Source organism: Ctenopharyngodon idella, chromosome 12, assembly GCF_019924925.1.
Source record: "Ctenopharyngodon idella isolate HZGC_01 chromosome 12, HZGC01, whole genome shotgun sequence".
NCBI lineage: Eukaryota > Metazoa > Chordata > Actinopteri > Cypriniformes > Xenocyprididae > Ctenopharyngodon > Ctenopharyngodon idella.
This window is the reverse complement of record NC_067231.1, coordinates 27,337,817-27,358,238: the sequence shown is the minus strand read 5'-3', so window position 1 is coordinate 27,358,238 and position 20,422 is coordinate 27,337,817. Positions and strand designations below refer to the sequence as shown.

At 36.0% G+C, this 20,422-nt stretch overlaps 1 protein-coding gene across 2 annotated transcripts in view; it reads right to left on the bottom strand.

Annotated features, from left to right (window-relative positions):
• Positions 1–2,381: 2,381 nt before the first annotated feature.
• LOC127524151 (histone-lysine N-methyltransferase SETDB1-A-like) overlaps positions 2,382–20,422 on the bottom strand; it is a 69,233-nt gene continuing 51,192 nt past the window's right edge. Inside the window, exons 4-14 of one of the 2 annotated variants that reach the window (XM_051915552.1) lie at positions 9,762–9,978; positions 8,530–8,841; positions 8,322–8,451; positions 7,259–7,614; positions 6,653–6,769; positions 5,545–5,714; positions 5,251–5,463; positions 4,023–4,103; positions 3,736–3,935; positions 3,528–3,616; positions 2,382–3,124 (exon numbers count right to left, since the gene is read on the bottom strand). In XM_051915552.1, coding sequence (XP_051771512.1) covers positions 2,959–3,124; positions 3,528–3,616; positions 3,736–3,935; positions 4,023–4,103; positions 5,251–5,463; positions 5,545–5,714; positions 6,653–6,769; positions 7,259–7,614; positions 8,322–8,451; positions 8,530–8,693 — 1,686 coding nt within the window. In that variant the 5' untranslated portion in view covers positions 8,694–8,841; positions 9,762–9,978 and the 3' untranslated portion in view covers positions 2,382–2,958. The remainder of the gene's footprint in view (positions 3,125–3,527; positions 3,617–3,735; positions 3,936–4,022; positions 4,104–5,250; positions 5,464–5,544; positions 5,715–6,652; positions 6,770–7,258; positions 7,615–8,321; positions 8,452–8,529; positions 8,842–9,761; positions 9,979–20,422) is intronic. The other variant, XM_051915553.1, reaches the window with a different exon arrangement.

The following is a 20,422-nucleotide window of genomic DNA, read 5'->3' as shown; positions in this document are numbered from 1 at the left end:
CACAATAAAGTATGACAGACCACAAACAGCAGTTTTCAGAAATCCCCATATACTGCTGGAGCCACTTTCGCAGATCTTGGTGTCGCTCATTTAGGCTTATTTTGTCAGGCAAGGTTTCTTGTTTTTCTAACGAGATTTGGCATCCCTGACATGGTTGTTTACTTGTTCTTTTACACAATTGTGATGCAGGACTGAATTATCCGCAAGAAGCACTCACATCACCACACATGAATCAGTAAATACACCTTAATGGATTTGTTTGAACTACTATGGATGCACAGAAAACTAAACCAATCTCTCCAACCTCAGAGGCGAGATTTGATTCTCAACCAGCTTTCAGGACTCCTGCCCATTAGTGTTGTTTACCTTAATACCACCAGACACATACCTGACATCTTCCTGACATCAACTTCATTCTTTTCACGTCTCCAGACATAAATGGGCTTTCAAACCTGCCCAATTATCATGTCCTGCACGTGGTGTCAAGGGATACAACATTTTTACTCCACATTGTAACCCATATTGCATCAGCTCTCGAATAGCTGCTAGATTTCATTACAGGCGTTAAACGGGCCTATTAATTAAATGATAAACTCTGGACACGACCGTTGTCGCTCGCGTCCACACGGGGCACGACAAAGCGACCATTGCAAAGCATTTGTCTTTCATGTCAGTACCTCATAAATTGAACGAGGCATCAGTTTACTGTCGGAAATTTGTCGTTCGCGTCGCACCGCATCCATTGTAGACAACATCACTGATTATAACTGGTTATTGTCTTTTGTCGTTTGGTGTAGACACGGTCTAACCAGAAATTCCAATAGACCTTATGTCAGGACAGGTATGAAGTGAGGCTTGTGAGGGATAGATTTGTTGTTTTCAATGGCATCCACTTTAAAAAGCTGTAAACCTCCTAAATCACATATAATTTTCCACAGCTCATTTTTGTCTATATTGAAATTACCTGGAAAGATATTTTTTTTTGCAGTGTTTCATAAGTAGAACAATCCAAAAACGTTAAACAACTGTACAACCCACTGAAGAGATGTCGATCCCTCACAGCCTCGCTTTCATTCCCGTTAAAAATCAAAGATGGCGCTGATGTAAATAAGGTCTATATTAATGTATTTTTCAACATAATTTGCTGAAGGTTAAAAGTTTACACAAAAATGTAAACCACAATAATTATTGCTGTTATTTCTCTTTCACAAACAACAGTTCATTGGGATCCTTGTTACCAAAAACAATATAAGCCCACATGAAAAAATACTGTAGTAATTTATAGTAAATACTATAGTGTTTTTGAACCATACTATGGTATATTGTAGTATACTGTATATATTATAGTATTTACAACACTCTGTTAATGAATGCTACAGCATACTGTAGTATTAACTATAGTGAACTAATAAACTGTAATACTGTAATGTACTTTAGTTTGTAATACACTAAACTGTAGTGTATTGTAGTATAATATACCCTATAATTGTAGAAAACCTAGTACAGTATTGGGTAAAGTAATTTGTTAAATAAATGTAGTCCAAATGACTGTACGCTATATTGTGAATTTATAAGATAAATTTGTAAATGACAACTTTTCCCTCACACAAATGACTTCAGAAGACTCGAAATAGGAGTAGTGTTTTATTTGATAAGTTTTATTTGTGAGTAAACTATTGCTTTAAGAAAATTTATAGCAGTTGATGTTTCAGAAAAGCATTTTCTACATGTTCAAACTCCTTCCTGCTGAATTTATCTTTGAATGTGCACATGTATTGTTCCAGTGCATTATGTTATGATGTGCATGTTTATTTTTAATGAACAGTTTGTATTGTAAATATGATGAAGACCAGTTCAGTGAGTGCGCTGGGAACATGTACGAATCTCTAAAAGAGGCAATTCTCAGTGGAAATGATGAAATGCTGAAAGACACTTAAAATCAGTCTTTCATTCTAAAGTATGATTTATTTTAGAGTCAACTTCCGACCTTGCCAATGTCCTTTATTAGAGGAAGAAAGGGTTGATTATATTTCTACATGAAACCGATTAGAAGATTATTTTTAGCGTTATTATTCATTTATGTCAGGAGGACACTTTATCCGGCAACTAGACCATTGCATTATTATTATTATTATTGAAATGAAACATTACCGTCTCAAATGTCTAGAAATAGAGCTTCAGTTAGTTACATTTTTTTAAGTGTTTGCAGATAAACCTATATCATGTGACCGTGAAGGGCACAGGAGAAATATTGGACTATTTATGCTCTATTGAAAGTCCAGATTGTTGCACATCATTGCAAATGTAATTATTTGTTTGTTAGCAGAAATCTTATATTAATAACTAGACATCTTACAAACAGAAAATCACTGCACCTTCAAAACATTCTGAAACTTTATATAACGATCCTTAGATGGTACAACTTGCAATATGATAAAAAAACTTTTTCCATGCCAAGCTTCTGTTTCTGTAAAGATAAGAGCAAAGCTGACAGGTCATTGAAACACAGAAAGCTTTGAAAACAAACCAGGGTATTGAACATCGTTTTCACTAGAAAACCATTATGCTTTAAAGGTTTATCATGCCATAATGACAAACATATAGAGACACAAATTCCCTTTTAAATGTGTGGCTGCTTTTGTGACCAAATTGGAATGCAGTCTTGCTGTTTCTTGGGTTTTTACTCAAAGAAATCTGTCAGAAGAAGAGAATAAAGCTCGTACACAACTTCAACAATAAGTTGGGAAACTGAGGCAAGGCAAGAACTTCTTGACATATGTGGCTCCCAGCCACATCCAGACCAGCCATTTCAAATGCTTCTCTGAAGCCATGATTTCAGGGTTGTCTTTGCTCAGATATGTTTTTCTCTTGAAATGTGCAGTGTCCCCACAAACCCTGGTGTAGCTTTTGAAAGGATGCATGCTGGGTATGAGAGCTGACCATCCTCAAAGACCTTCGTTAAGAGCATCCCAGGATGCAGCAGTGCTGGGAAACATCAGGATAACAACCAGTTGTTCCTGAAAGCTCGAAATGCTCATTCAGCAATAAAGGATTGGCTGGTGAGACTGTGGGATTCGTCTCACTGTCTGTGTCAGGGGAAACGAAAAGCATCCTAAAGGGATCCCTTACAAAAAAATAAGTATACTTAAGTAAAGTTCAAGTATATTTTTAAGTATACTTTATGTAGTAAGTATACAGTAACATATACTAGTATACTTATATAATATCAATATACTAGTTTACTTGTACACTCTAAAAAATGCTGGTTTTTTTATAGGTTTTATTTTCACCCTATAATTGCTTATTGACTGAAAAAAAAGTTATTTGTCTAGGGTTACATAGAAAAACAAGGAAAAATTTGTGCAGTGGAATAGAAAAACACATTCTATGTGAACGGCCCCTAAGAATTTAGTTAATTAATGATTATGAATCATGTCAGGGATTTCCACTCAGTAAACATCACTCATTTTTAAGTATATCAACACAATTCAAAAGATAACCAAGCTGTTACAAATCAAGGAACTGACTTGCTGGCAAAGAACGCCACCCATGGGAACCGGAGATCATGAGTGTCCACAAAGACGTTCTGGACAAACAAATTTGGATTGCAGCTATGCTGTTGAGAGAGGCAGAATTAATGGTAAAACAAAAAAATTTGAAAACTCTAAAATTATCTAAAATTTTTACAAACTCATATTATTGTGGGCACTTCATGAAAGGCTGGGTTTAGCTTACATTGATGTAGCGGCCGAGGTTGCCTTCTTGTCTCGCATCAATGATGTAACAGGTCTCCTCGCCATCAAACAGTCTGCGGGTGTTGGCAGGCAGAGCTGTCCTCATTTTCTTATTTTGTGCTTCAGTGGTTTCTGGTGGTTTTACTCTTCTCTGGCAGGACTTTATGGCAAAGTGACGCTTTGGACCTGAGTTCTCTTGACCTAGAGACAAATTATAGACTCAGCAAATTCAATGGAATGCTAAAAGCATAAAATGAATAAAGATTCTTCAAGAGAATTAAAACTGACCGTCCTCTCTCATTTGTTTGGTTACTTTCTTCTGAGCATCTTTAGATGCTTTATGTGGCTTATGGGATAGTATTGTCTTGCCTAAGGACTCATCACAGACAAAACAGGTAAAGAGGACAGACCAAGAAAAACATCAGGCAAGATTGCTACATAATAGAGCAATAGGAATGATGCAAAAAAGTTGCTAGATTTCAACCTACTGTAGTTACCTTATTGTCCATGGCTGTAACCCAATTTGCATGCTATGCATCCTAAATTGGATTTAGGATTAGTTTGTCTTGTATCAAAGACAAAGCTAAAGCCACTACATGAGCATTTAAATGTTGTCGGACATGAAGTAATAATAAAATTATAAGCTACATGTGGCTCATGTGTAGATCATGGTGCTAACAATGCCAAGGACATGGGTTCGATTCCAAGGGAATGAATGCATCAACTTAAAAAATGTAAAACTTGAATGGAACATGAATTAGTTAAAAGTGTCTGTCAAATGCATAAATGAAAATTATATGTCAATTTTAAGGTCATGTCAACACTTACATCAAACAGTTTGGAACAATGCGGCCTGTTTCAACACTTTATGACCTAAGATTTTATGATGCACACCTATAGTATGCACTAAAATTTCATAATCTTTCATTAGTTACTAATATGTATGTGGCAATCAGGACGAAGCTGAGGGCCAGGAGAACAGCGCAAGGCCGGTGGGGTGATTGATAATGGGGGTGATTGATAACGAGCGCAACCCATGCATCACACCGGTCTCGTATCTCAAGGAGGATTTTTAATTTATTGAAACAAAGCTGAAATATAATAAAACATAAGGTTTAGTTTTTCATCTAATATTTAACAAAAATTTGAAATGTTGCATTGGTAACTGGAAGCACTAAAATTACTAACTGGAAATAAATAAAAACTAAAATTAAACTAAAACTTAAATTATAAATCAAACCTAAATAGAAAAAAAGAACTAATAAAATTACTGAATAAAAACTGAACCTATAAAAATAAAGACTAATTTAAAATATTAGTAAAAACAATAACAGTATATAAATGACACTAACATCACAACACTGCATCTTATCACTCTTTCTATGAAAATAGAATAAAAATAAATAAATAAATAAAAACAGAAAAAATTCAGATACACAAACAACTGAAAAGACACACAATTGCTTGGTTATATGTTCAGTAATCGTAAGGCTGGATAGTTACACACACAACACACCTTCACCATTGCTAGAGTCTTCTTGGTAGAGAGTATTTACCGTTTTCACGGTTATGGTCTTGTTGCTTTCGACCTCTGTGTCCGAGCAGTACACCTCGCTCTCATAACCCTCTTTCAGGTTCTCCACCCCCTCAATAAAGTCAAGGTTGGCCAAATACTCATTGCCGGACATTGTGTCATCTTCATTCACTTCGTCTTCATTTACTATTTTACCTGTGAGGTGATGAATGTAGGTGATAAGTAAGTCAATGTTTTGGTCTAAAAAATTTTTGGTTCAAATGCATGATTGCTTACCAGTGATAATGCACACGAATGTGCCCTTGGCCACATCATCTCTGCAGCGGGTGCCCCACCCCTTTTGCCGTGTCATGAAGAGCTCCAGCCACAGCTGCAGACCGTGCTGAACCAACCTGTTGCTGCACATTCTCGGGTCACAGCGGCACAGACGGTTACACTCGTACACCCTACAGGGATGGAAAGAGAGAAGAGCGAGGGTGTTTGAAAACGTGTAATGTCATTTTTTTAGTGTTGGGGGTAATGCATTACATATAAACACAAGTTAAGCAATCAAATTATTTTTTTCAGGTAATGAGTAAAGTAACCCATTACTTTTAAATTTAATATCTTTTTCAAAAAAGTAATGCAAGTTACTTCGTTTTCCCATATATTGACTGACACCTCTCCTGTCCCCATGTTGACAGAAATCGGGAGTAAGTGCAGAGGTCTTGTGTGCGTTGTGTGAACATGATAATTATTTTAGTTATAGGCTAAATCTGAGCAAACAAGCAAGCCCAGCCCAGGTGAGAAAAAGTAATGCAAAAATAATGTAACGCATTACTTTCCATTAAAAGTAACTAAGTAACACAAATAATTATTTTTTAGGGAGTATCGCAATATTGTGATGCATTACTTTTAAAAGTAACTTTCCCTCAACACTTATTTCTGAGGTGAGAAAATGATACACTACCATTCAAAATTTGAGGTAAGATTTTTTTTTTCCCACAAGGTCAGTAAACATTTATAATGTAACAAAACATTTATATTTCAAATAAATACTGTTCTTTTGAACTTTCTATTTATCAAAGAATCATTAAGATAGAAAACCATTACTTTAAATTGTAATAATATTTCATAATACTACTGAATTTTTGATCAAATTAATGCAGCCTTGGTGAGCATAAGAAGCTTCTTTCGAAAACATTTAAAATTATATTGATCACAAACTTTTGAATAAAAGTGTATCCAGTTATGCACTGACCTGGACCAGATCATGATTATAATATTTTTTTTTAAATAAAATGAACACTGTAACAATGCAGTACATCTGATTTTGGTGAGGCAATTCTGTTGTAATCAAACAAGAATTAGACAGACAGAAAAACAGACAGAGGTTGTTTCTAACCCTGTTGGCAAGCTTGCTGGCAACCTCTTATGTGTGTATCCAGCACTAACATCAACTGGACCGCCACTGCATAAGGACGTGGCCTCAATGGTCAGTTGGTGGCATGCGCACTTTGACCTGTCACACATACAAATACAACGTTTATTAATGATATCCATAATTTAAAATTCAATCCAATTTATTTTGTCAAATAATTATGACTTGTTGGTAACCTGAAATAAAACTTTCCAGGTAAAAACAACAACAACAAAAACATTTTATCTGTAAAGCCATATTTAGTGTATGACATTTCAAGAATTATGATTGCTGGTTAGGAATCGGTAAACACATAGACAAACTTCTGTGTCTAAATCAGGGATGGGCAACTTCGGTCCTGGAGGGCCACTGTCCTGCAGAGTTTAGCTCCAATCCTGATGAAAACTCACCTGCCTGCAGCTTTCTAATAATCCTGAAGACATTGATTAGCCTGTTTAGGTGTGTTTGATTAAGATTTGGAGCTAAACTCTACAGGAAAGTGGCCCTCCAAGGCCAAAGTTAAACATTTCTTTTTTTTTTTTGCAAATTTGCACACAGAAATAAAGACTAAAAAAAAAAAAAAAAAAGCACCTGTCCCAACAGCCATCTGTGCAGTCACAGCCGATCAAGAAGTCTAAGCTTGTATTGATGGAAGCTGGAAATCTGTCTTTGGTGTAAGAGACGTTAGGAGTAGGCTTATTGTCCACTTCATTAACACAAGGCAACGACAATGCCTCCCTACCCTCTGAGATGTCCTGCAGGTAGAGGTGAGGCCGGTCGGATGATGTGGAAGGGGGTCGGGTGCAATTCACAAGGACAAACGGGACCATACAGAGCATATCCAAGAAGAGGAAGTCACAACGTGTTTCAAACAAGTATTCTTGCACTTCCTGCATGTCACACAGACTCCGCCCACACGGAGAGAAATCGAAAATGTGGGAAAACACCTAAAGAGAGTGAATAGGAGACATTATTTCTCTGCCATACAGAGAAGCCCCTCGACTCAAAAGTTTGGAGTCAGTTTGGAAATTAATACTTTTATTAAGCAAGGATGCATTAAATTGATCAAAAGTGACAGTAAAGACATTCATAATGTAACAAACTATTTCAATTTCAAATAAACGCTGTTGTTTCTTTCTTTTAATCAAAGAATCCAGGAAAAAACCATCACGGTTTCCACAAAATATTAAGCAGCAAAACTGTTTTTAACATTGATAATAATAAGAAATGTTTCTTGAGCAGCAAATCAGCATATTAGAATGATTTCTGAAGGATCATCTGACACTGAAGACTGGAGTAATGATGCTGAAAATTCAGCTTTGCGTCACAGGAATACATTACATTTTAAAATATATTAAAATAGAAAACAGTTATTTTGAATTGAAATAATATTTCACAATATTCCTGTATTTTTGATTAAAAAAAAAGCAGCCTTGCTCAACACAAGAGACTTCTTTCAAAAGCATTAAAAAAAATCTTACTGACCTAAACTTTTGAATGGTAGCATACATGCAGTGCAGTTGAATGCCAAATGGATCAACTTCCTCACCTTTCCTTTTATGCGCCTCCGAGCAGTCATTTGTCGAAACTTAAAAAGCAATGGGATAAGAAGTGGATTTTGACCATGATGCATATTGACCTGAGACAGTCTTACCCTATCCAAACATGCTGAACAACAGCGATGATACAAGTTTATGGACTTGTACTGGTCTTGCTCTGAAATGTGCTCTTCTTCCTCAGAGACATACACCTCTTCCTCATCAGGGGCAGGTCGTTTTGCATTTCTGGAATGTAGTGTGAGATGGTTGGTGGTTAGTATTCCATCCCATCCCATATTTAACCAGTACAAGCCCATTACTCACCTTAAATTTGAGGTACTGATAGTTGTAGCAGATTTTACAGTTTGAATACAACCCTTCGACACACCAACAGCTGGTAAGACGGGTGCGAGCATAGACAACTTCTGGAGGATGACCTCCATAGACAACTTCTGGAGGATGACCTTTGGCTGGAAAGCTGCCAACATGATATTTTGAGGAGAGATAGATGGTGTTTTGGTGACTGTGGTATCAGACTGTCGGGTGAGTCAGGAGAGGTGAGAGTTGTTGAAGCAACAGACGCTGAGGCAACTTTGGTCGAGGAGGAAGTTGTGTTGTGCTGAGGCACAGCATTTTCTGATAAACAAGAAGCAGAATTGGTGATAAATACTAATACAAAAAAATGATACACAATAAAAATGTATAAAGTTAACCAATTTTGCAAAAGTGCAAAAGAATACAACTATAAAGAATCAGAACATTTTCAAGCAATATGCAGATTTCCCTAAGTCTCTAAGTATTTATGTATTTGATATCATTTGATAAACAGTGAGTACAAAAAACTAAAAGGCTCTTTGAAAATAGTTAAAAAGTTCTGACTTTCTTCTCTGAGACAAGTGGGTGTCAGAAACAGAAAATTGTGCAGCGCTGCTTTGTGTACAGGGGTAACCACTGTATTTATTCTTCTCAATAAGCTTCACCTACTGAACTAATGAAAGACAGTGAATATGTATTTTCATTCAGCCTGTCTGTCATTCTTATTCTGACCGAAGCGAAAACTGGACCAAGTTTTTATAGACCATTATAATATACGCAGAATTAAGGCATGTTCACACCAAGGACGATAACTATAAAGATAATGATAAAGATATAGTTCTAAAAATCGTTCTCAATATTAAAGAATAGCAGACCACAGCTACACAGAGAAACTATATCATTGGAATCACTTTCAGAATGATTTTATCCAGCTGATGAATGATAAAAACATTGACAGCCAATCAGGATCCATCCTGCTGTAACAAGTGATAGAAAAGCATGCGCTTAGAATAAACAGAATGACATAATCCGCTGGTGTGGACGCTAATATTATCTTTATAGTTATCGTTCTTGGTGTGAACGGGCCTTAAGTCACTGTTTTTCAAGTGCCCAAGATAACTATAACGTGCACGATAAATATTGCAATATACCATATTACTGAACACGGACACATGTCTAGTTGGGAATGTGCATACAAGAGGCAGGAAAAGTGAATGAATCACAAACAAAAAAAAAGGTACCAGTTTTATCAGGTTGTTGAGTTTTCTGTGGAGGTGCTTGTTGCGATTTCTGTTGAATGGATTGTTGCGTTTTCTGTTGAGGTGACTGTTGCGCTTTCTGCTGTGTTTTCTGTAGAGCAGCTTGTTGCGGTTTCTCTTTAGAAAGACGTTTCTTGATATTTGCAATGTGTTCCAACAGGTCTGAGCCTTTATAATCCCACTCTTTTTGCTTGTCTTTCTGAAACAACAACAACACATTTATCAGCATGATGTCTAAAAATCAATGTGATACAGCCTTTAAAATTCACCAACAAATGTATCTCCAAGATCAGAATTTCCTAAAATCTGTCACTGGGGCTTGTCAAGTGAGTTGACTGTGCTACTGGGAGAACATTTATGAAATGCTCTTTAGAATATGAAATATGCTGCGACATTCTCAATAAGTACCCACTGACTTTCATGTCCCTTTGCATAAGGCACTAAATTGCTATAAAATTACACTACACTAAATTTTTCAACAGGTAGAGATTTTGGACTATTGTCCAAAATCTCTACCTGTTGTAAAAGTAAAAGTACTGTTTTTTGTTTTATTAATGGACACTCATGGACATTTTACCCAAGTGCCACGGATTGGATTTATCTCGCGATCGCTATTTCATTATAAAGGTATGAAGCCCCGTTTGATTTTTCATGTTGTTATTTGCACACCCGACACAAATTACAATTACTGGTGTTGGAGCATCTATATTGTAAAAAAGACACTGTATATTGACAGTAAACCTTTAGAACTTTCAAATGATATAACTTGTTATCTTTATTAATATTTCAGGAATCAGGAATATGTTTTAGGTTGAGGGTGCTGTCTTATTTGCTCACCACATTTGGAAACAATATCGAGTCTATAAAACACGAAAAAACTCCATGAAGATGTACAACAAGCGTATCGGTGAGAACAGTCGTTTAAACAGCAAACACACAGGACATTTCACTGCACATTTGACATTATTGATACTACTTGCAATTGCAATGCAACGGACGGTCTACGGGACATAAATTAAGCCTTAAATAAAAGGGTTATCGAGCGGTTTACACTGTTATATACAACAAAAGAGCTTTCAAAGCGACAGGAAATAAAAAATGAACACAGAAAACCCAACTTATAATTGTTTATTACAAATAAATGACTTAATGCTAAAAATTATAAATTTAAATTAGCTAAATTTTGTTCACAACACTAGTGTGATTTACTGTGCGTCGCCTCAGCATCTCATTTTGACTTCCCATATCGCTCAGAACTATAAAAAATTAGGACTAACGTTACGTGAAAGGATTACTATGAAAATCAATCTGCCATTAAAGATGCAAGACGTTCCAACATTTCTAAAATTATTATATAATAAATGAAAACAGATTCCTTAATGTTTTGTCTCGTCACATTGAATTACATTAGGCTATGTAGGCTAAATTATAGGCTAATTCTAAAGGGTGAAATCAGACAAAAGTTTATTAGTTTGCATACCTGGGTATTTCTGGATATTCAATGTCCAGAAAAGTAGTTAAAAACATAGTTAGAATAGTCTACGTGAGGTGGTTCAACCTTAATCTTATGAAGTGATGAGAATACTTTTTATGCTCAAAAACAAAACAAAAATAACGACTTTATTCAACAAATTCGTCTATCCTCTGCTACGCAATTTTCGTTGCAGCTTCCAGGTTCTACGTTTGAACGGCGGCTCAGTATTGGCCGACGCATGTTTGCATGAGCAGTGTTATGCTGACGCAGGAGCTGGCCAATAATGAGCCGCCATTCGGACGTAAACAGGGAAACACAGCACTGCACCAACTGCTTAATAGACTGACAGGGAAGAGTAAAACTCATTGAATAAAGTCATTATTTTTGCCTTGTTTTTGTGCACAAAAAGTCTCGCCTCGTCGCTTCATAACATTAAGTCACATCGACCATTTTAACGATGTCTTTAGTAGGGTTGCACGATTTATCAGATCGATTTGTCAGAGCTGTACGGTTCTGTGATCAGTAGTAAATGTTTCTCCATCTAAAAGCCAGAGGGCGCTCTTGCGCAGAAACTCTAAATATGCCCTGCCGCAGAAGAAGATAACATGCATCATATCGCTGTAGCTGAATAAACAGAAGAATGAAACGTTTTGATTAAACGTGACTAACGAACACACAACACCTTATTCTGTGTAAGAAGCCACATCATGTCACAGAAGGATGCTCAACTGTCGTTATAAAGTGAGTTTGGAGTAAAACATCATTAAATGTTGTCTTTTGTTGGACAAGATGTTAATAAATGCTTCTCATGTGTGGAAAGATGTTTGATGAGTGTTGCTTTTTTAAATGTACATTATAAGTGATTCAAACTCTCAGTGCTTTCAGATGGATTAGCATTTGGAGCCATACTTCATTGACAAGCTGTGCATAAAAAAAAAAAAAAAAAAAAAATAAAAAAAATCGCAGCCTTTGCGATTTCATAATTGCACCAAGAATCGCGTTTAAGTGATAATCACGTTCAAGTTCAATGTTATTTGTCGTATTGTGCAGCCCTAGTCTTTAGTACATTTCTGTACATTGAATGTACTAATTTTGTTGTTTTCAATGGAAGAGAAAAAAACTTCTCAGATTTAAAATATCTTAATTTGTGTTCCGAAGATGAACAAAGGTCTTACAGGAGTGGAACAACATGAGGGTGAGTACTGAATGACAGAAATTAAATTTTTTGGTGAACTAACCCTTTAAAGGATTAGTTCATTTTAAAATGAAAATTACCCTAAGCTTTATTCAACCTAAAGCCATCCTAGGTGTAAATGACTTTCTTCTTTCTGATGAACACAATAGGAGTTATATTAATTAATATCCTGATGCATCCAACAAAGTTTGTTCTCGTCCATCAAGCAAGCACAGTCCTCATAAGTCCACCCTAGAAAAGATAGAAGATATTAACTCTCATCATACCGGTGAAGGCAGATGATGGCAGAAGCATTCAGATGCATCTTTGACTGATATCTGTCTTCTCCCTGTGTCTTCTTTAGCGGGAGAGTCACATTAGGAGATGAAATCTCTCTGTTGATGGGACAGAAGAAGAGAGGGATGACCCAGTAATAATATCTTGACTTAAGTGTGAGCGATCGCTCACTCTGGTCCACGTGCATTGCTGAGAACAGCGAGATTACTCCTCATGATCTTCCAGAGCCAGATTCATGGCAAACATTTGTCTTTATTCTCCGTCTTTAATCCTGCAGAGTTCATGGAGAGGAAGGTCTCAGTATGTGAAATGTTAATGTTTACACTGCACTTAAAAAGAGAGCAGATGTGCTTTATGCTATGCAAACATGACCTTATTAACAGCCAATTTCCAAGATAACCTCTGAAATATCAAGACTTTTTGAGGTGCACAGTACAAGGCCAACTAACAAGTGAAGAAGTCACTTCCCATTGGTTTTGATCATGTATAATGTTAGGGAGTAACGAACTAAAGAAGTTAACTACATTTTTCAGAGGCTTAGATGTTTTCAAAACAGTGGAGCTTCTCCAGTAACAAGCTGCTTTTTCCAATGAATAGCAGTACGTTGTTTTTTGTATCACGTTGTTGGTACAAGTGTTTTTATGTCACTGTTAAAATGGAAAAAGAAAAGCCGTAGACGGAAAGTCAGATTCATCTGTTAGTAATTCGGTTCATTCAGACTGTTCACTGTTTGATATGAATACTTGAATACTCAATCAAACAGTTCATTTTGTGCTTCTGTGTATTCATATACACAGCCAGAAGACTATAAGGCAAATGTATTTCGCCTTCTTTTACAACTTTTTCATAACTTTTGTGATTCGTTTTTCATTGTTCACATTGTTATTCTACATGAACATGAACTATCTCACAAAAAATTCACAAAAATTGAAAGATTCATTTGAGACCCTGAGACATTTTACATCTTTTTCTTTTTAATCGCCGTTTTCTATGGAAGTTTGTTTCCGCCACTGAATAAAAAATAAATTTTGCGACTATTTTTATCTCACAATTTCTCAGAATTGCGTGATATATACTTACAATTGCGAGTTATAAAGTCAGAATTGTGTGATATACAGTAAAGTCGCAATTGCGTGTTATAAAGTCTTAACTGATATAAACTTGCAATTTTGACTATTTTCTCAGAATTGTGAGTTTATATCTCACAATTCTGACTCTATAACACGCAATTGCGAGTTATAAAGTCAGAAATGTTAGATATAAACTCACAATAAAAACAAAAAAGTATTTTTTTACTCAGAATTGGACTTTAAAACTTGCAATTGCGAGTTTATATCTCAATTCTAAAAAAAAAAAAATGTCAGAATTGCAAGATATACACTCGCAATTGCAAGAAAAAAGGTCAGAATTGCAAGAAAAAAGGTCAGAATTGCGATTTTATATCTCGTAATTCTGACATTACTTCTCGCAATTGTGAGTTTATATCCTGCAACTGTTTATAACTCGCAATTCTGACGTTATTTCTTGCAATTGTGAGTATATATCTCGCAATTCTGACATTATAACTCGCAATCACAAGTTTATATCTCGCAATTTTGAGAAAAAAAATTCAGAATTCTGAGATAAAAAGTCGCAATTACCTTTTTTATTTTTTATTCAGTGGCGGAAACAAGCTTGCATAGTTTTCTGTTCAAATTTAATAATTTTAAAAATTAACTGACTGTTATATTTAACAAGATATTGCCTCCCTAAAAGAAAATGACAATCCTATCATTATTTACTCATCCATTTACTCATGTTGTTCCAAACCTAGGCTATGACTTGATTTATTCTGTGAAACAAGAAAAATCAAAGTCAGTGTGGTCCAATGTTGATTTGGACCCATTTGACTTTCACTGTATGGACAAAAACAGCTGACACATTCTTCAGATTATCTTCTTTTGTTTTCCGCAGAAGAAGAAAAGGTCATAAATGTTTAGAACTAAATGAATGCAAGTTGACAAATGATTTTAGGTGAACTATCCCTCTTTTAAATAAATGTAACATAATTAGCTACTTTTCTGTAGAAGCTAAAATCACTGCAGCTTGACCTTAATTCAACTACTTTAAATTACGAGTCGATTGTAGCTGCCACTGATGGTGTAACAAACCTGATTGTCCAAACCTCAAGAGAATCATAGTTTAATATTTGCAGAGCTGAATCCTCTTGACTGTCCTGTTCACAGATGCGTAAAAGAAGGCTCTTAAATAGCTCTTGACCTTGACAGCATAATCTACGTGTGTTGGCCTGTCATAAGAGTTGTGTATAAGAGTTTACGTCATTGCCTTCTATAGCACGGACCGCAGATAATCAGGTTCTTTTTTCACAAGAGGTGTGTGACTGTCCCGATGGAAAGGAAAAATGACCTTCCTTTCCTTTTCATATGGAAATGTTTTACAGCTACCATCATGCGGGCTTAATGGAGCGTGACTATTTGATCTAAAGCTTAGTTCAACACAATCACTCACACCGGCAGTGAATAATCTCCACTATTTTCCTTTCTCTCATATTTCTCCTGTTTATAGTTCACTATTGTGGCCCAGAATGCCTCTTCACGCCGGAAGCTCATATTAAGGGTTAGTGATCTGAACAAACTGCTTATCTGAAGTATTAAACTTCAGTGCATAACATTTGCGCTACAGACATGAATAACACCTCAAATATGTTTCTTGAGGAGAAGTGTATGATTACTTTTCCTATATATTATAGGTGGGGGGATAATGGTTACATTTCCAACACAGTAAAGCAACAATCAGTAAAAAATACTGTATCTCTTCCATGTTGCAGTACATTTCAGTGTTTGACCTAATTAGCTGTGACCATGACATACAATTGCTTAGTTTCTGTTTGTGTTGTCACACTGAGTTTGCTTTCAGTGTGGACAGATTTAATTTAGGCCGACACTGTCTTAATTATCGCACCCTAGCAACCACCCAGAACACCCGCACTGTATAAAAATATTTTCATGATTTGTTATCACATTTTTTTCTCTTGTGTCAAATCAACTTAGATAATTAATGTGGTTCAGATAACATACTCTTTTGAGTTTCTGTTGATTAAACCAATCACCTTCATTGTATTAAATTCAATGAACTCACATAACTTACTTTAAGTTAAACCAACAATTCTTTTTTACAGTGTAGCAACAAATGAAAGGACAGGCAAAACACCTTAACAAACTGCACAGCATCATGGCAGCGAGTTTTGTCTGTGCAAAAAATCAGCATAATATTATCTACTTCACAACATTCATATCATACTTATACATCCAGTTTAGATTAATGTCCAGCTAAATGAAATGATAATACCAGTAAATGACGCACAGTAAGATGTCATATAGCCTCATTTAGAAATGTCAAGACTGGAGGAGAATTTGATTACAGGACCATAAAGCTGTAATTTATGGGATAATAATATAGCTCTTTGGATTTCTGTCCTTGGTCTTCAATGCATCTTCCACTTATGCTGTCACCTGGAGCGGTGATGACAAGAAAAAGCAAAACAAATGATTACAATTTTGATCGCAAACTACCACACTTCTTGTTTGATCTGTCCTACGGTCAGTTTGGGATGTAAATGTACTCATTGTGTTGCTTGTCAAGGTACTATTAGATTAGCACACAGCTCCTATCTGTTCCCAAGCACTAATGATTTTACAACAAACAGCTCCATAAAATATCCCCAAATCTGTGTTTATGCTACAGACAAATTATGCATACAATTCCCCCATATATAATGTGTTGGTTAAGCAAGCCAAGTTTGTTTATCAAGCACATTTCATACACAATGGTACATTGAGGAGCTTTACATATATGCTAAAGGAAATAAGACAAGGACACGTTTTAAATCCTTCATTATGGTCATGAGGTAAATAAAAATGCACTTAAAATGCTATTATTACCTAATGACTTTTGTTGATGTAATTTAATGTAGTCAGGTTAATTAATCATATTAAATGACATTTTGACTTGAATAAAACCAATTAATTTAGTTACCGCATAAAGTACATTTTTAGGTTATGTAACAGGACATTTTTTACAGTGTGAATGAAAACTGAATAAGAAAAGGTAAAGAAAAAGGTTAATATAAAAATGGATTAAAATGCGTAATAAGCAAAGAAAAATACATTGAAATAAAGCATACGCTGATCATCTGAGCTCGAGTCACAGTGTGGTTCAATGTTATAAGCATTCCCGCAGGATTGCCTTAAGCAAGCATCATTTGTGTCAGTGTGAGATTTACAGGGTGGGAGGAATATCATTTACATATAAATGTGCAAAATCATACACTTCCACTTCCGGAAATCACACAAAATCTGCACGCAAGTAGTGTGATTGAAAATGAAGCGAATGAAGCAATTGAAATTGAATATCCACTTTTGCATATTTTTTCTAGTGTCTCATTTTCTCTCAGTGTTTTAGCTCAAAACATTAACCCCAAAATGCATACATCCAATTTTTGGCTGTATTTTTTATATGAAAAAAAAAAAAAAAATCAATTTAAAACCCAAAAACATGAATTAGTTACCAATGAAAAAGTTGATTTTTGGAACTGACACAACGTATATAATCAGTTTCCAATAATCTCAAAATCTTGATAACAGTGTAGAGTGACACTTCATGTTAAAAAAACCCTGATCTAGCAAATACTAAAACTGTGGCCAGTTGCATAAACCGCTTAGACTAGTCTTAAAAGTTAGTCATCTAAATTTTTTCTTCAAGTCCTAACTTTTTAAAGTCAGTTACATAAAAGGGTAGATCGGTCTAATTTGAATTGGAAAAGACTAATTACCCCTTGGTTAAAGGTGCAGTGTATAAATTTTAGCGGCATCTTGCAGTGAGGTTACTTGACTTACACATTGCACCATTTTTAACGGCTAGTTAGTCAAACTAGTTCTTAAGACACAGTCTTAACATAGTGGCTAAGTTTATGCAACTGGCCCCTGCTGGTCTGATTCAAGCCTTTACAACAAGTCATTGGTTGTTCAGGTCACTGATTGGACGCACACATCTCAGCAAACATACTCACAGTAAACCCAGCAAAGAACTGAAATGAGTTCAATCTGTTCCAGTCTATAGTAAATGAAAAACTGGAAAGACTGCCTGAATACAGGCAAAACAGAGAGAATCTACTCCATAATCTTCAGAGAAAGTTTCAATGAAGTCCTCTGCCACTCTTCGCTTTTCTCACCCCAGCCAAGGCCGACTGGAGAACCCAGGGAACCAGAGCTGCGGTGCAGAGATATGTTTGTTTGCTGAAACACATTAACATCTTCACAATCGTTTTTCGTCATTGTCTTTGACGTTTTCACTGTCACACATCTCTGCCTCTCTCCCTCTTTCCTCTGATTCAATTCACTCCTGTCACAAACAGCGGGTGTCTGGAATTAGCACGTCGCACCGAGGTTGTAGGCCAGGATTACTTTTGCAGTCACACATCTGCGCTTTTCTCCAAAGAGGAACCATAATCCAAATGCTTCTGTCAGGACTGTTATTACTGGGGCTGTCAATTGATTAAAATGTTTAACCCAATTATTCAACCTTTTTTCAAAATCTGCTGACCAAAGCCTTCATAGAGTGGCAGGTCTTTATGGCAGATGAGTAAAGCATTGAATAGACATTATGAAAAGTGGCTTTAGAATCAATATTTTGTTTATTTCCACACACTTTGTCTTGTGTTCCAAATACCATTTATTTTATTTGACACACACATAATAAAAGCAAATTAAAATATAAAATAAAACATCAAATATTAAAAGGTTAGTTCACCCAAAAATGAAAATTCTGTCATTTATTACTCATCCTCATGTCGTTCCACACCCGTAAGACCTTCGTTCATCTTTGGAACACAAATTAAGATATTTTTGATGAAATCCAATGGCTCAGTGAGGTCTCCATTGACAGCAAGATAATTAACACTTTCAATGCCCAGAAAGCTACTAAAAGCATATTTAAAACAGTTCATGTGACTACAGTGGTTCAACGTTAACGTTATGAAATGACGAGAATACTTTTTGTGTGCCAAAAAAACTAAATAACAACTTTATTCAACAATATCTAGTGATGGGCGATTTCAAAACACTGCTTCATGAAGCTTCGAAGCTTTACAAATCTTTTGTTTTGAATCAGTGGTTCGGAGCATGTATCAAACTGCCAGTCACGTGATTTCAGTAAACGAGGCTTCATTACGTCATAAGTGTTTCGAAACGTTTCGAAATTTCAATGGTTCACGTGACTTTGGCAGTTTGATACATGCTCCGAATCACTGATTCGAAACAAAAGATTCGTAAAGCTTCGAAGCTTCATGAAGCAGTGTTTTGAAATCGCCTCATGCACCATGGCAGATTCGCTATTTACATGGTGGAATTTGCAAGCGGAAAGACTGAATGCTTTTCCAGAGAGGTGTGTAAGTCCCTGTGTGTGTAACAAGCAGAGTGTATGCACGTTGTGCATATTACTAATGCGCCCTTTAAAAAAAAAAAAAAAAATTCTGTGCCATTGACTTAGACCAGGTTTTTGTTGGTCAATGGCGCAGTCGTTTTCAGATGCCTCAAAAAAGCAACACGCCAACAATGCGCCTGAACACACCTCGTTTTTCAGACCAGCACGCCCATGAGTGAACAGATTGCCCTAAGTGCATTTGCAACCTGGGTGCTGGACGTGAAACTAGCTGCTTCCATCCACCTATTTTTCTGCACATTTTGGGATATCACATAAAAAAAAAAACACTGGATGGAAACTCCAATATGCGCATAGATTCTAAAAATACGCATAAAAAACGTATGCGCTCAAGTGAGTAGGATACATTTTTTAATGCGATACGAAAACATGCGCATAAACTATGATGGAAACACTTTTATCGAATAAATTGCGGGATGCGCATCAAAAAAGACATGTGACTGTGCGATGGGACGGCATAACTGGACCAACCAGCAGAACAATCTAGTTGCACAGCATCTGAAATGCTGTTTTGGTCATTCTGTGATGCCTGAGCAAAGTGTCGTTAAAGTCTGTATAATTCCCTCCCAGAAGTGCCTCACACGATCGCGTTTTTACAAACACCAGACATCTGAATGCAAGATAACATGACAACGTTTATTGCGTTTCATCTGCGAGCTCTGAGGCGCTAGTAATTTATTATATACGAATATATTATCTACTGCAGCAACTTCCATTTTTCTTAGTGATATTTAGCGCCAGTTTATCAGGAAGTGACGATTTTGACTCACTGGATGGAAACAGCGCTTTATTCACAGATGTTTTATGCGATATTCTATATTGGCGCACAAGTTAAATTCGAAACATAGCTAATGATAACTGTGTCGGGCTGAAACTAGCAAAAGACACTTGTGTTGCGCCTGGCGTTGCATTGCGCCGGGTGTATGTTAGGGCCCATAGAACTCTAACACATAGTTTGTTGGGAGTGTGAGTTTGCTTGATTGCTCATTAAATGTAATGAATAATTTGTGGGTCTGATGGGTCCAGCCGTAAGATTTATGCTTAAAACAAGAAAAAAACACAATTTGCCAAGGGAGAAGAAAAATAAACTTAATTTTTTAGATACGTTCTTGTGTCAGTGTCTCATGGGCAATTATTTATCACATTATTTTCCTTCTAATTAATCGCACTAAGTAAACATATTAAGCTGACAGCTCTAGT